The following is an 11,306-nucleotide window of genomic DNA, read 5'->3' on the forward strand; positions in this document are numbered from 1 at the left end:
CCTAACTTGGTATTAAAAACATTTCCTGGGCAGCCCGGGTGGCTCAGCGGTTTAGCGCCGCCTTCAGCCAGGGGCCTGATCCTGAAAACCTTTAAGCAAATAAGATAAACTTACCCAAGAGCATTTTTTTGCTTTTCTCCAAAATCAAATGGAACAGTAATAACTACATCGTTTGCATCTGAGCCCAATACAGAATGTGCTGTTTCTGTATATGAAAAAACATACAAATAAATTCCAATGACAAAAAAAGTCATGATACTTTGCAGCTTTTTTTTATTTTTTAAGTGGCTTATTAATTTGTGCCAATGATCTTCTCATTGTAAAGACTTTCCAATTCACCTGATTCCCCACCCACCCCACTCATTTGCTTCTCTGGATCTCTTAAAATGTGCAGAACTTTTCGTGGTTTTGGGTTTGTGGTCATGGGAACCAGGTACTTTCCAAAAAGCCTGGTTCTTAGGCTTCAGAAATTTCAACCACCTCCCAAATTAGACTGGTTCTATTAAGAATGAGCTTCTAAAGCGTCAGTGTGAAGACAAGCGGCATGTTAGTTCAACATATTAAAAGGCTGCCCACAAATTCCTAACACAATTCCAGAACTGAAGTGAGCCTGATAAATAATCTACTCCAGAATTTCCCAAGTTGCTCCACAGCATACCACTCAGCTTGGTGCCTTCATAGGAAGTGGTAATAAGCCAGACTGACTTAAACTGCCTAAGTAAGTGTTCAAAGAGCACTTCACCAAGCTTATTCAGCCACTTCAGCTTAAGAAGGTGTGAAAATGCTAACCTGGCCCAACCCATTAACGTTACTTCTAAGGAAACCAAAGTCAGGGAAGGTAGTCAATTAACCAAGGTCACAGGGCCAGGTAGTGGCACAGTCAGGTCTAGCATTAGGTCACCTGCATCTGCTCAATCACCCCACTTCTCTCCACATCAAGAAACACCCCTAACTTTTTCTTAAGGTCAACTTTTAAAAGATCTCTTTGGCTCAATACCTTTCATCTTACTAAAGATCAGTCTGGCAACATCTTCTGGATTAACAAACTTTGTTTCTTCACCAGTATCTACTTCGTATCTTAACTTTCCATTTTTTTCAATAACCTATAAAGGAAATTGCGTGTTAAATAAGGAATAATTTTAATAAAAACACAAAGTTTCAAAATAATATAATAAGTTATAACCTTGGTAATTACTTTGTGTAAAAGAATAATAGAATCATACTCACTAAACATTTACTCTCCGTGATGTATTTCTGAGCCTGGGGATCATCAGAGCTGTCCATAAAGATAAAGATAGTCAAATATTAAAATAAGTATTGTTGATCTGTAATATGTAAAGATTATGTATTTCAATACTACTAAACAAATATCAAAATACAAAATTATTAAGTTGCTTAATATTAAAAAATCATGATATAGACAATAGATCAAATGGATACAATATTTACAATGGTTATAGTAATTCTATTAGAGTATTAACCTTCACATTTGAAAGTAAATAGCTCTTATTTGTTCTGATCTTATTATGAACAGATGCTATACAACTGAGGGTAATTTTCCATAATATCAATGACTTTATGTCATATACTCTTTCACCTATGATCTTGAAGACCCAATCACTAAGATGAAAAAGATAAAATCTATAATGTCCTATACAAAGTGGGCATTAAATGTGTATAGCAATGAAAAAATTACAATAGGTGTTATGTTGCTCAAAATAGCAATTTATGCAGACTACAAAATGTTCTCACATGTATTACCTCACTTGATCTTCACAACTCTTAAGTGGGGTTAATTTGGCAGGTATTATTTTAGAGATAATAGGTTCATAGAGAGTCAACGACTTATAAGCTAATAAGGGGCTGAATCAGGATCCAATCTTCTCAGGCAGGCTCATGGTGTTTACACTTTACCAGCTGCTCCCAGTAAGAAGGTAAATGACTGAAGTACTTCTGCCCCTTTGAGCAGTGACAGGAGTCTTTGATCCTTGGCTTAACTTCATCTAGAAATTAATGTAAGCCCTTTCACTTAACCCTTCTTCCAACAGGGCTATAGCTGTTCTATTCAGAGACTAGTTTTAAGAGGAGTTGGAAAGTAATAGTGACTACCGGTTGCAGAGTTATTGAACATCTGAGGACTCTAACCCATGTAAGAGGAAGACAAAGGGGTTTACAGCTCAGAAATCTCTCAGAACACTTGCAGATTCTTCATACTTCTTCTCTATTACCCAAAAACTGATAGAGAGGGAAATAGGTAAGGAGCTTGCCCAAAGTCACATGGTTAATTCATGGCAGAATGGATTGGAATCCGGATCTTTAATACAAAGTTTAGTATTCTTGTCACCAAGCCTACACTTTCTCCCTTTTTAAAAATCCAGTATTTAGACTATATCCTGGACAAATTATTTTCAGAGTAAGAAAAAAAAGATGAAGTATGTCCATACTAATTTTTTTGCACCAATATGATTCCAGCGTGACACTTACCAGTTTTCGTCAGAACAGAATTTTAGTCAACCAGGACAATTTACGTTGTTCTCTGCAAACTATCTGTAAGCTATCTAAGACAATTTCCAAGGAAAGCCTTTATTATGGAATTTAAAGAACTTTTAGAAATGGGAAATTACTTCTCCACTGCCCTGTAAAGAGGGCCCTACTCTTGTGAGGACAGGAAGCACACAAAGCTCTAAGGGCCATATACACGCAAGACCCTGGAGATTTGCTAGTAAAGAAACAGAAAGCAGAGAGTGGAGGTGACGACAAATGGTCATGGATATCACCAGAAAGTAGCGGACTGACCCACAAGCACATACAAGTAATAACTTTATTTGTCCATACCAGGATTTAATCACTTAACAGAAACACAAAGGATGGTGGGAAGTTGGCATACACAGCACCTCATTTACATCATCATCTTCAGGAGGCAGAGTGTTAATCCCACCACTGTATCACCTCTACAAGCAACGCCACTTTCTGTTCCTCATCCTTCCTTAAATGTCTCTTGCATCATCAGCAGGCTGTTGGACCTGGCACACATCAGCACTAACTTGCCACAGGGTCTTCTTCCCCGTTACTGTCATAAAACAGTGCCTTCCACATCTGAAAGCATTTTTATTTTTACATTCATCTGTTCATTTGGCCCTCACAACACTCCTGTGAGGTAGGTAGGAGTTATTCGTTTTTCCCTCTGTAGGTGAGGAACCTGAGTCACAGAATGGTAAAATGACCTGCCAAAGGACGGGCAGGTAGGAATGGCTGGGCCTAGAGCTTAGGCAGGATTTTAGGACATGTTCTCATTCATATGACCCCCTCCTAATCTTTTGCCTCTTTTTCTGTTTATCTCATGAAGAACTTTCCCTTTAATTTTATTCTCACATTAAGGTTATTTCACCCAAAAGATATTCACAATCCTACCCCCAAGTTTAACTCCACTTTTGTTTTTTAGCACTTCTCTTATCGCAAATTAATCCCTGCATATTTACTTTGCTACCATTAAGAGATTAATATTGTACAGATCTACTCTCCTTCAAGTATTTCCCTGTTTTTCCAGAAAGTCTACATATCTACGTTAGTGTTATCCAGTCGTAACTGACACACATCCCTCCACATAAAGGCCTAAAACAACTGAGAAAATGCACATACACACACACACATATCCATTTCACTGTCTTAATATATGGTTCTTTAAAGCAAGGAACGGATGTATGGTGTGGTGCTTATTTAAGATGAGTATATTGATAAATATTAATACCACAGGATGCTTCCTTAAAATACAATTGTTACCAGGATTTCAAACATACAACATGTGGCTATGAACTGAAGACACTGCAATTAAAATTTCACTTTGTCCTTTATAACATTTATAGAATTTTTTTAGAACTGGAAGGTACTAGAAAAGCCATCTAGTACAAACCTCTCATTTTAAAGAAACTGAGGCACAAGAAGGGCACGTCATCTGCCCCATATAACAAATTGTGACAGGGTTATTAGAACCCAGTTCTGAGTCCAGTGTGTTGTATCACACCAGCTGCCTTCTACATTCATCATCTGTTCATCAGAACGGCTTGCTTGCTTGCCATCCATTCATGGTTCCAGGTGCATTCCCACTGTTGTTCTATTTATCTATCTATCTGTATTGCCAGCTTTTAGGTAAGCACCCAAGCCTACAAAATATAAACAAAACCTCTTCAAACATGCCTGCATTTGTCTTTGTTTTAGCCTGTAGACTGGAGGAAAAGCCTTTTAAATTCCAACGCTCCTATCTGTATTTCCTGAAAGTACTAAGTAAATTACTTAAAAGCTTTAGTTAGTTAATTTAATAATGGCCAGTAATGGCATTCCTTCTAAAGTAAGTTGGAAGTATAGCTCAACACCTTCCTATCTCCTAAAGGAAGTGTGTGTGTTTTGGGCAGGGAGAGAGGTGTGTTTGTTGAGGGCTTTGTGCTTAAAAGGAGTTATCTATTGCAGGCAGTCTTTATCCGCATCATTCTCAACTGTTGCCAAAGCTATCCTCTTCCACCATATGCCATTAACAAGGTGAACTTTTGTCTACATCATATGAAAAAAAATGACTTTGGAAAGTTCCCTAGAAGAAAGTTTCCTGGTGTTCCCTTTCTGTAACATACTAGACAGAAAAAAGGCTAGGGAAAAAGAATGAAATTAGCTAGAAGAAATTGGAAAACAGATTCTAAATTGTTTCCACATGTTGTTCAAATGACAACCTAAAGATATGTAATTATGCACACAGAGGGACCCAAATGATATGGAATGCAAAGAATTTACTTACATTTAATATTTTATAGAACACCCAATACCTCATTATATTGAAGATTATCAATATGAATCATAACACAAACTGTGGCTCCCTGTCCGTTCTGAATTATACCCTTATAGTGATAAGTCATTAAGAACTAGTAAAATGGGAGGGCATGATGGTTTGATCATTGAGTGCTTACCAGTAGGTATGTCACAGACACAGCAGTGAAAATATGAGATAAAGGTACAAACACATGTATCTATATTAGTCTAATGAGTTATAGAGAAATTTTAAAAAATGAAGATCTTACAAGAAGCAGTCAAGTTAAACTAGTAAAGATTCAAGCAATGAGGTCATGGTATACACCATAATTCTGTATCTTGTCAGCTAATGTGCTTCACCCGAGCCTTACCTCGGCCAAGGTCATATGTATCAATAACTTACATGTATATAGTGTGTAGTGCTTTTAAACTTTTAAACCCTTTCACATCTATTAGCCATTTGATCCTCACAACAACCCTGTGAGGTAGGCAGGTCAGGAGTTATTACCTAGCCCCCATTTTACAGATGAGGAAACTGGTGTAGAGGTAAACTAAACTGCCTCACGTCAGTAGCAAAGCCACAGCTGACCAGCTCTCTGGCCTTGGCTCCATCTGTTTTCTATGAGACCACTCCTCATATATCCAAGAGGTCTTTCGATTAGAGAAGCCTGGGAAAAGCAACTAGCACAGATCTTCCTGCTACTCTGCATATTAAATGGTTCATCCACTCTTTTTTTCCAAAGGACCTGTGGAAGGAGCCAGGGGACCAAAAGGCAGGTGTTGGAACTGGGCTTCTCCCAGTTTAGGAAATAGACTCTTCTGTAACGAGTTCCTAACTTTTGGTATTTGAAATTAATCTTTGAAGCAATTTTTCAAGCCCTAGCTGAAAAGCACCGGTGGCCTCTTCCACTGCTGTTGCCAAGCGTCTGACTGCGATCACAGCATCCCTGCGGAGCTCGTTGGCAGTGTCTTGCTGAGCACTGGCCTCCTCACCAATAGCAATCAGCCTGTCCAATTTTTCTTCCTCACGCTTTGAAAGTTCTCGTGCCAACCTCCTGTTTTCTGCCAACTCAGCCGCAATAGTCCTGGCCACTGACCGCCTTCTTCGCCTTGCCCACCTTGGAGGGGGCTCACTGGTCAAGGGCCTATCCCCACCAGAAACAAAAGGAACTCTGGAGGAAGAGGCCGGAGGCCGCTGTGTGGAGGCCACCCCAGGAGTGTTTCGGCTGGTACTGGCGCAGGGACTGGGCTCACCGGACACACCCAGTCTGGTCATGGGGCTGCTCTGACAGGGAGCAACTGCACCTCTGAAAAGGTGGTGGGAACTGCTGTAGCTGGGGGTCCCTTGAGAGCACCCTGAAAAACAAAGCAACAATGTTGCAAAGAGGACATTCCTGCTAAGGGAATGCTTGGAGCCAGCAGCGGAGCTGAGAGACAATTATAAAACTCTGGTAGTTTCTGAAAATGGCTCTTTCCACAAGGGTCTGGGAAGATTTCAATTCCTTGATTTGGACACTTTGGCCTACCGTCTTACCTCCAAAACCTCCCCTCTGCCTTCCCTGAACCCCTTTCCAGGTAGCCAGACAACCCAATCTCTGGTCACAAATTTCTAAGTACCCACTATAAATAATACCAAATCGTTTGGTTCTAAAGAATACTTCTTCCATGTTGAAAAAGCTCCAATATCTTATATACCTAGAATCATTGCTTTTGAAAACCTGGAGCCCTTTATCTTACCAGAAGGCTTAAAAAACAGAGGGCATGGGGCAGAAATAGAGACAATGCTGAAGAGAACACCATCCAAACATATACTGCTGTTTAGAACCAAGTGACTCTGGCACCCCAATCCTTCACATGCTTGGGAGTTACCTGCACCCGAGGATTCATCCCAGGAGTCCTCAAGGTCACTGGTTTCTCGCATCTGGTCACTGATTCTCAGTTGACAATCCTCATCTGATTCCTTAACTGTTTTCAAGATAGGCTGATGGTCTGCTGCCTGAGTCCTTTTTGCTCTGAGAATGCTGGCTCCCTCTTCCCCTGGGGTGTCAGAGGCCACTAAGTTCTGATCACAGTGCTTGGCCCAAGCAGTATCCTCCATTAAGTTGTCTGGGTCAGTCACTATCTGATTTCGGAGAAGCTGATCCAACGTATCATAAAATGGACAGTGTGGTGGCTCACCCATACTTGTGGCATGGGCAACATACGCCTTTAAATATAATGCCTTCAGAACTTTAAACTTGGAGCGGCACTGACGTTCAGTGCGGCGGAAGCCTTCCTGCTGCATTCGCTTAGACACAGCCTGATAGACATCTGCATTGTGATGCACAGTCTGGAGGCGCTGGATATACTCTGCCTCGCCTAGTATGGAGAGAAGAGTTCGTGTCTCCTGTCTGGACCACCGGATGCCCGCACTGCTATTGGAACTGGCCATAGTGGACTGGGAAGGAAGGCTAGCTGCAGGAAGGTCCTGGGCAGCAAGGTCAAGTCTGAAGGTGTGGGGAAGCTCTGTGTGCTCTCAATGTACTTCCAGGAGCCAGCCGATTCTTCCCTCTCAGGGCTAATTGTTGAGAAGCCAGGTCCAAGGACCGCATTTCTGGCTGGAAGGCCACAGGGGAATGAGAGTTACAGGGAGGGTGTAAGGATAACTGTGGCAGCAAGTTAAATGGTGCTACCTGTAAGTAGGGTGCAAACAGGCTGGATGCCAAGACTAAGAGAGCCCAACTGTGAGTTCGCCTGGGATAGGTACTGGACCAAAGGCTGAGACGGGCCTTACTGGCTTGGTAAAAGGGGACCGGCTCCTCCACAAAAGAGAGGGTGCTTCTAAGGCCGAGACTGGATACAACTGTATATCCGTAAAAATCACATTGTCTTTTAAGTAGATGGAGAGAGGAATATCTGGACTGTGAGGCAGCTCACTTTAGAGAAGTGCTAGCAGGACCATGGTTGAACAGCAGGTCTGAAGGGCGCTCATACTTTGCCAGCCTTGGCCTAAGCAGCATGCTTTGGCTACATATTACCATCTGACTGTCACCATTGCACTTTGTTAAAAGATAACTTTTAGAGTCAGAAAAGCAAACTTAAATTGTTCCTGATAATACAAAGATTTTACATAATATGGCAGAAAACAATTGTATCATTACTCCAATCATCTGCCCTATAACATAAAACAGGGCTACCAGGAGATAGATCTATGGAAATATGCTGCATTTTGATTGCACCAACATCAGTATCCGCGTTGTGATACTATAGTTTTGCAAGATGTTACCAATGAGAGAAAGTGGTAAATCTAGTAATATATTGGATCTTTTTGTATTATTTCTTATAACGGTAAGCAAATCTACAATGATTTCAAAATAAAAAGTTTAATTGCAAAAAATCCTCTATTGCTGGCTGCTTATAGTGAGTACAGCTTCAAAGCCCATTTAGAGCTCCCTGCTTTTTTAGGGTTTTATAACTTGAAATTTTTGACACCAGCTAATTTGTTTTCAATATGCTCAATACTCAGTTTTATCAACACATAAATGGATAGAGAAGTATATTTATCATCAGAAAAATTTAAATTCTCTCCAAAGTATTATTGTTTTTGACTTAGTACATAAATACCCTAAGAAAAAAAATAAATATCAAGTTCAATTTAACTAAGTACAGATAAAGGATAATAAAAATATCTATATGTATAAAAGAAATAAATATTACATTTAACCCATAACCCCCAAATCCTAAGATCAACACGGGACATTTATACTTAAATTCTCAACTGAACAAAAAAGAAAGGAAAAAACCTGGGGCTAAGGATTAGAAGTCCTGACCTGCAGTCCTTTCTAGCTCACTCCCCACCCGCCCCGCAAGTGAGCAATAGCATAACTCCTGTGCCTTGATTTTCTCCTCTACAAATGGGGAGGAATAAAACCTGCCCTACCAATCTTCTAGGGATTTGAGAGGATTAAATAATAGATGTGAAAGCACTTTGAAAATTTAAAAACACTGTACCAAGTATTACTACTCCAGTGAAAATGAAAACCTCTAATTATTACGGTAATCTATAATTTGAGGAGACAGAAGTCTGGAGAAGGAAGCCTCTTTAATCTTTTAATTAAAGTTACAACAGATGATTAACCTGATTCTTAAGATGTTAATTAAGCTGTTTCTCTAATGATTAAATTTGTAAGCCAACTGGAAAAGTTAGTTCCCAGAAAGTGTCACAAAAGGACCCGAGGAAGAGAATCAATAGCTTCTATACAAACTATGACCAATTGTTACATATTTTGCAAAATTCAACAGTGCAGAAAAATCATCAAATTCCCACAAAAATCTTTTAAGTTCCCCCAGTAATGTAAAAAGGTGAAAAATCCAAATTACTATTTCTAAGTGAAACATATTACCATCTATACAAATGTTGGCATTTATCAATAAAAAGAGACCTCTCAGCAAAAAACAAATTCCTGAATGAATCCCATCCTCAAGAAGATACAACACTAATTATTAAATGAAAGAGCTTACTGGGATAATCTCTGAAAATGACTTAATCATAAAAAAGCAACAACAACAACAAAAAACCACAATGGTGTTTCTGGTTTCATTTCACATTATGCTTAGAATGCATAAACATTCTTAATTTCCATATATAAAAGTATTATTTTATTCCATACCTTCTGCCAAGGATCTGCTTTACTTTCATTACTGTATTTGAAATATTTCTTATTCTACTTTGTTTTGCTGCCAATCCAACAACCTGAAAAAGAGTACCATATTACAATGATGTAATCTTAACTTATTTTAAAGTAAAAAAATAAGGGGAATAGTACCTCTTCATTTTCTGTGTAAGCAACAACAGCTGGAGTAACTCTGTCACCTGCATCATTTGCAACCACATCAGCCCGGCCATCCTGGAAAAAAAAAAGCACAAGGATATCAGGTCTTTTGAAACACACACACACACACACACACACACACAGTCTCATCAGGCATATGTGGGCCAGTGTTATCTTGCCACATCTGTAGAAAGAAAACTGATGTTATCAATATTTTAAACTTGTGGATTTAACTGCCATTATTAATTTCCTGGATTTTATATAAGATCAACATTCCATTAAGAACTGCCTCAGTTTTTCAACCTGCTCTGCGTAGCCAATCATTGGGACAAACATATACAATAATAAGATGCCTTATTACATCACCCTTCCTAGTTTTCTTCCTTCCCTGACAAACATTATCTTTCTTCCTTTTCCTACGTATGACTAAGTAGCACTAAATCCCTTTGGTTTTTCCAAGTCACTTGACATTTGAATGCAAGACTAACATCAGGGGAGTTCATTATTATTGTTCCTTCCGCCTCCCCACTGATGAGAGGAAGGCTACAATTTTTCGTTAAGCTCTCTCGTTCAAGAAAGGTCAAGTCAGTAAAGCATGACCACCAACTGGCAGGATTAACAACCCCAGTTCCAGACCTCCACCACGCAGGCCTTTCCTGACATTCAAAAAACCTCCCGGCTGGGACGTTCAGGCCCCCCTCCGGGCCTCCAGGGGCCCTGACGTCCCCGGGACCGCCCCCGCTCCCGGCGTCCACGAGGTCCTCGAGACCCCTCCCGGCCTCCCGCCGCCCCGGGCCGCCCCCGGGGCTGCCCGACTCGGAGCCCCAGTGCCCACGACGTCCCCGAGACCCCTGCGGCCTCCCGCGGCGCTGCCGTCCCCGGGCCCGTCCCTCTGGCGGCCTCCCGCGGCCCTGACGTCCCCAGGCCTTCTTCTGTCCTGATGTCCCCGGAACGGCCCCCCTCTGCCGGCCTCCCGCGGCCCTGACGCCCGGGGCTGCCCGACTCGGAGCCCCAGTGCCCACGACGGCCCCGAGACCCCTCCGGGCCTGCAGAGGCCCTGGCGTCCCCGGGCCCGGCCCCTCCCCCGCAGGCTCCCCGCAGGCTCCCCGCGGCCCGGACGTGCGCGGACGTTCCCGGACCCCGGGCCCCGGCGCCGTCACGACCCTTTCCGCAGGGGCTGCGGGGGACCAGGCCGGGTCCGCCCGCCCTCCGCCTCCAAACTTCCCCGCGCGACCTTCCTAGGCCGGCGACACGCTGCTCGCAGCCCCGTAGACCGGAGAGCTCGGCCCCGCGGCCGGAGAACGGGGCGGCCGGCAGCGCAGACCCCAGCTCCCCCAGTCCCTCACCTTATAGACGGCCACACAGGCTGAGGTGCAGCCAAGGTGAACCCCGATGGCCGCCATGAGGCGGCAGAGAAGGCGGCAGCAGTAGCGAGGGGTCCCCCTGTGGCACCAGCTTCGGGCCTCGGAGCAGCCCCATCAGGCACCGCGGAAACTTCACGTTCCCGCCCGCCCACTGCGTCGGTCCACCCGCCGCGGCCCCCCGCGCCGCCACCAATCAGCGCGAAGGTTTCGCCTTTCCTCCCGGACTGTCGGCGAATAGCTTTCCTGGGCCCTCCCAGCCCCGCCCTGCCGGGTGCGCAGCGCGTGTGCGGCGGTGCGCACGCGCCGGTCGGGAGGGCCTGGAAGGGATCTCTTCGCT

At 42.9% G+C, this 11,306-nt stretch overlaps 2 protein-coding genes across 3 annotated transcripts in view; both read right to left on the reverse strand.

The window, feature by feature from the left end:
* Positions 1-11,120, reverse strand: part of HSPA14 (heat shock protein family A (Hsp70) member 14) — a 38,159-nt gene extending 27,039 nt beyond the window's left edge. The window contains exons 1-6 of the mRNA XM_038530046.1: positions 10,952-11,120; positions 9,600-9,680; positions 9,444-9,526; positions 1,228-1,276; positions 998-1,103; positions 115-205 (exon numbers count right to left, since the gene is read on the reverse strand). Of these exons, the coding sequence (XP_038385974.1) occupies positions 115-205; positions 998-1,103; positions 1,228-1,276; positions 9,444-9,526; positions 9,600-9,680; positions 10,952-11,008 (467 nt within the window). The 5' untranslated portion in view covers positions 11,009-11,120. The remainder of the gene's footprint in view (positions 1-114; positions 206-997; positions 1,104-1,227; positions 1,277-9,443; positions 9,527-9,599; positions 9,681-10,951) is intronic.
* LOC119870144 (zinc finger and SCAN domain-containing protein 20) lies at positions 2,804-9,656 on the reverse strand. 2 transcript variants are annotated; one of them, XM_038530053.1, is made up of 4 exons: positions 9,600-9,656; positions 9,444-9,526; positions 6,664-7,391; positions 2,804-6,150 (listed from the first exon to the last, which is right to left on the reverse strand). In XM_038530053.1, the coding sequence occupies exons 3-4, from the start codon at positions 7,223-7,225 to the stop codon at positions 5,627-5,629; spliced, it is 1,086 nt and encodes a 361-aa protein (XP_038385981.1). In that variant the 5' UTR covers positions 7,226-7,391; positions 9,444-9,526; positions 9,600-9,656; the 3' UTR covers positions 2,804-5,626. The 2 variants fall into 2 exon arrangements, with proteins under 2 accessions (XP_038385981.1, XP_038385982.1); XM_038530054.1 differs by lacking the exon at positions 6,664-7,391 and having other exon boundaries at positions 9,600-9,654.
* Positions 11,121-11,306: the final 186 nt, after the last annotated feature.

This window comes from Canis lupus, chromosome 2, assembly GCF_011100685.1.
Source record: "Canis lupus familiaris isolate Mischka breed German Shepherd chromosome 2, alternate assembly UU_Cfam_GSD_1.0, whole genome shotgun sequence".
NCBI classification, from domain to species: domain Eukaryota; kingdom Metazoa; phylum Chordata; class Mammalia; order Carnivora; family Canidae; genus Canis; species Canis lupus.

Excerpts from the sequence above, each read along its gene's own strand:
- LOC119870144 (XM_038530053.1), bottom strand. The coding sequence starts at position 7,225 with ATGGCCAGTTCCAATAGCAGTGCGGGCATCCGGTGGTCCAGACAGGAG. Across the intron at positions 6,151-6,663 it reads GGATGAATCCTCGGGTGCAG|GGTGCTCTCAAGGGACCCCC; the intron begins GTAACTCCCAAG and ends TTTGTTTTTCAG.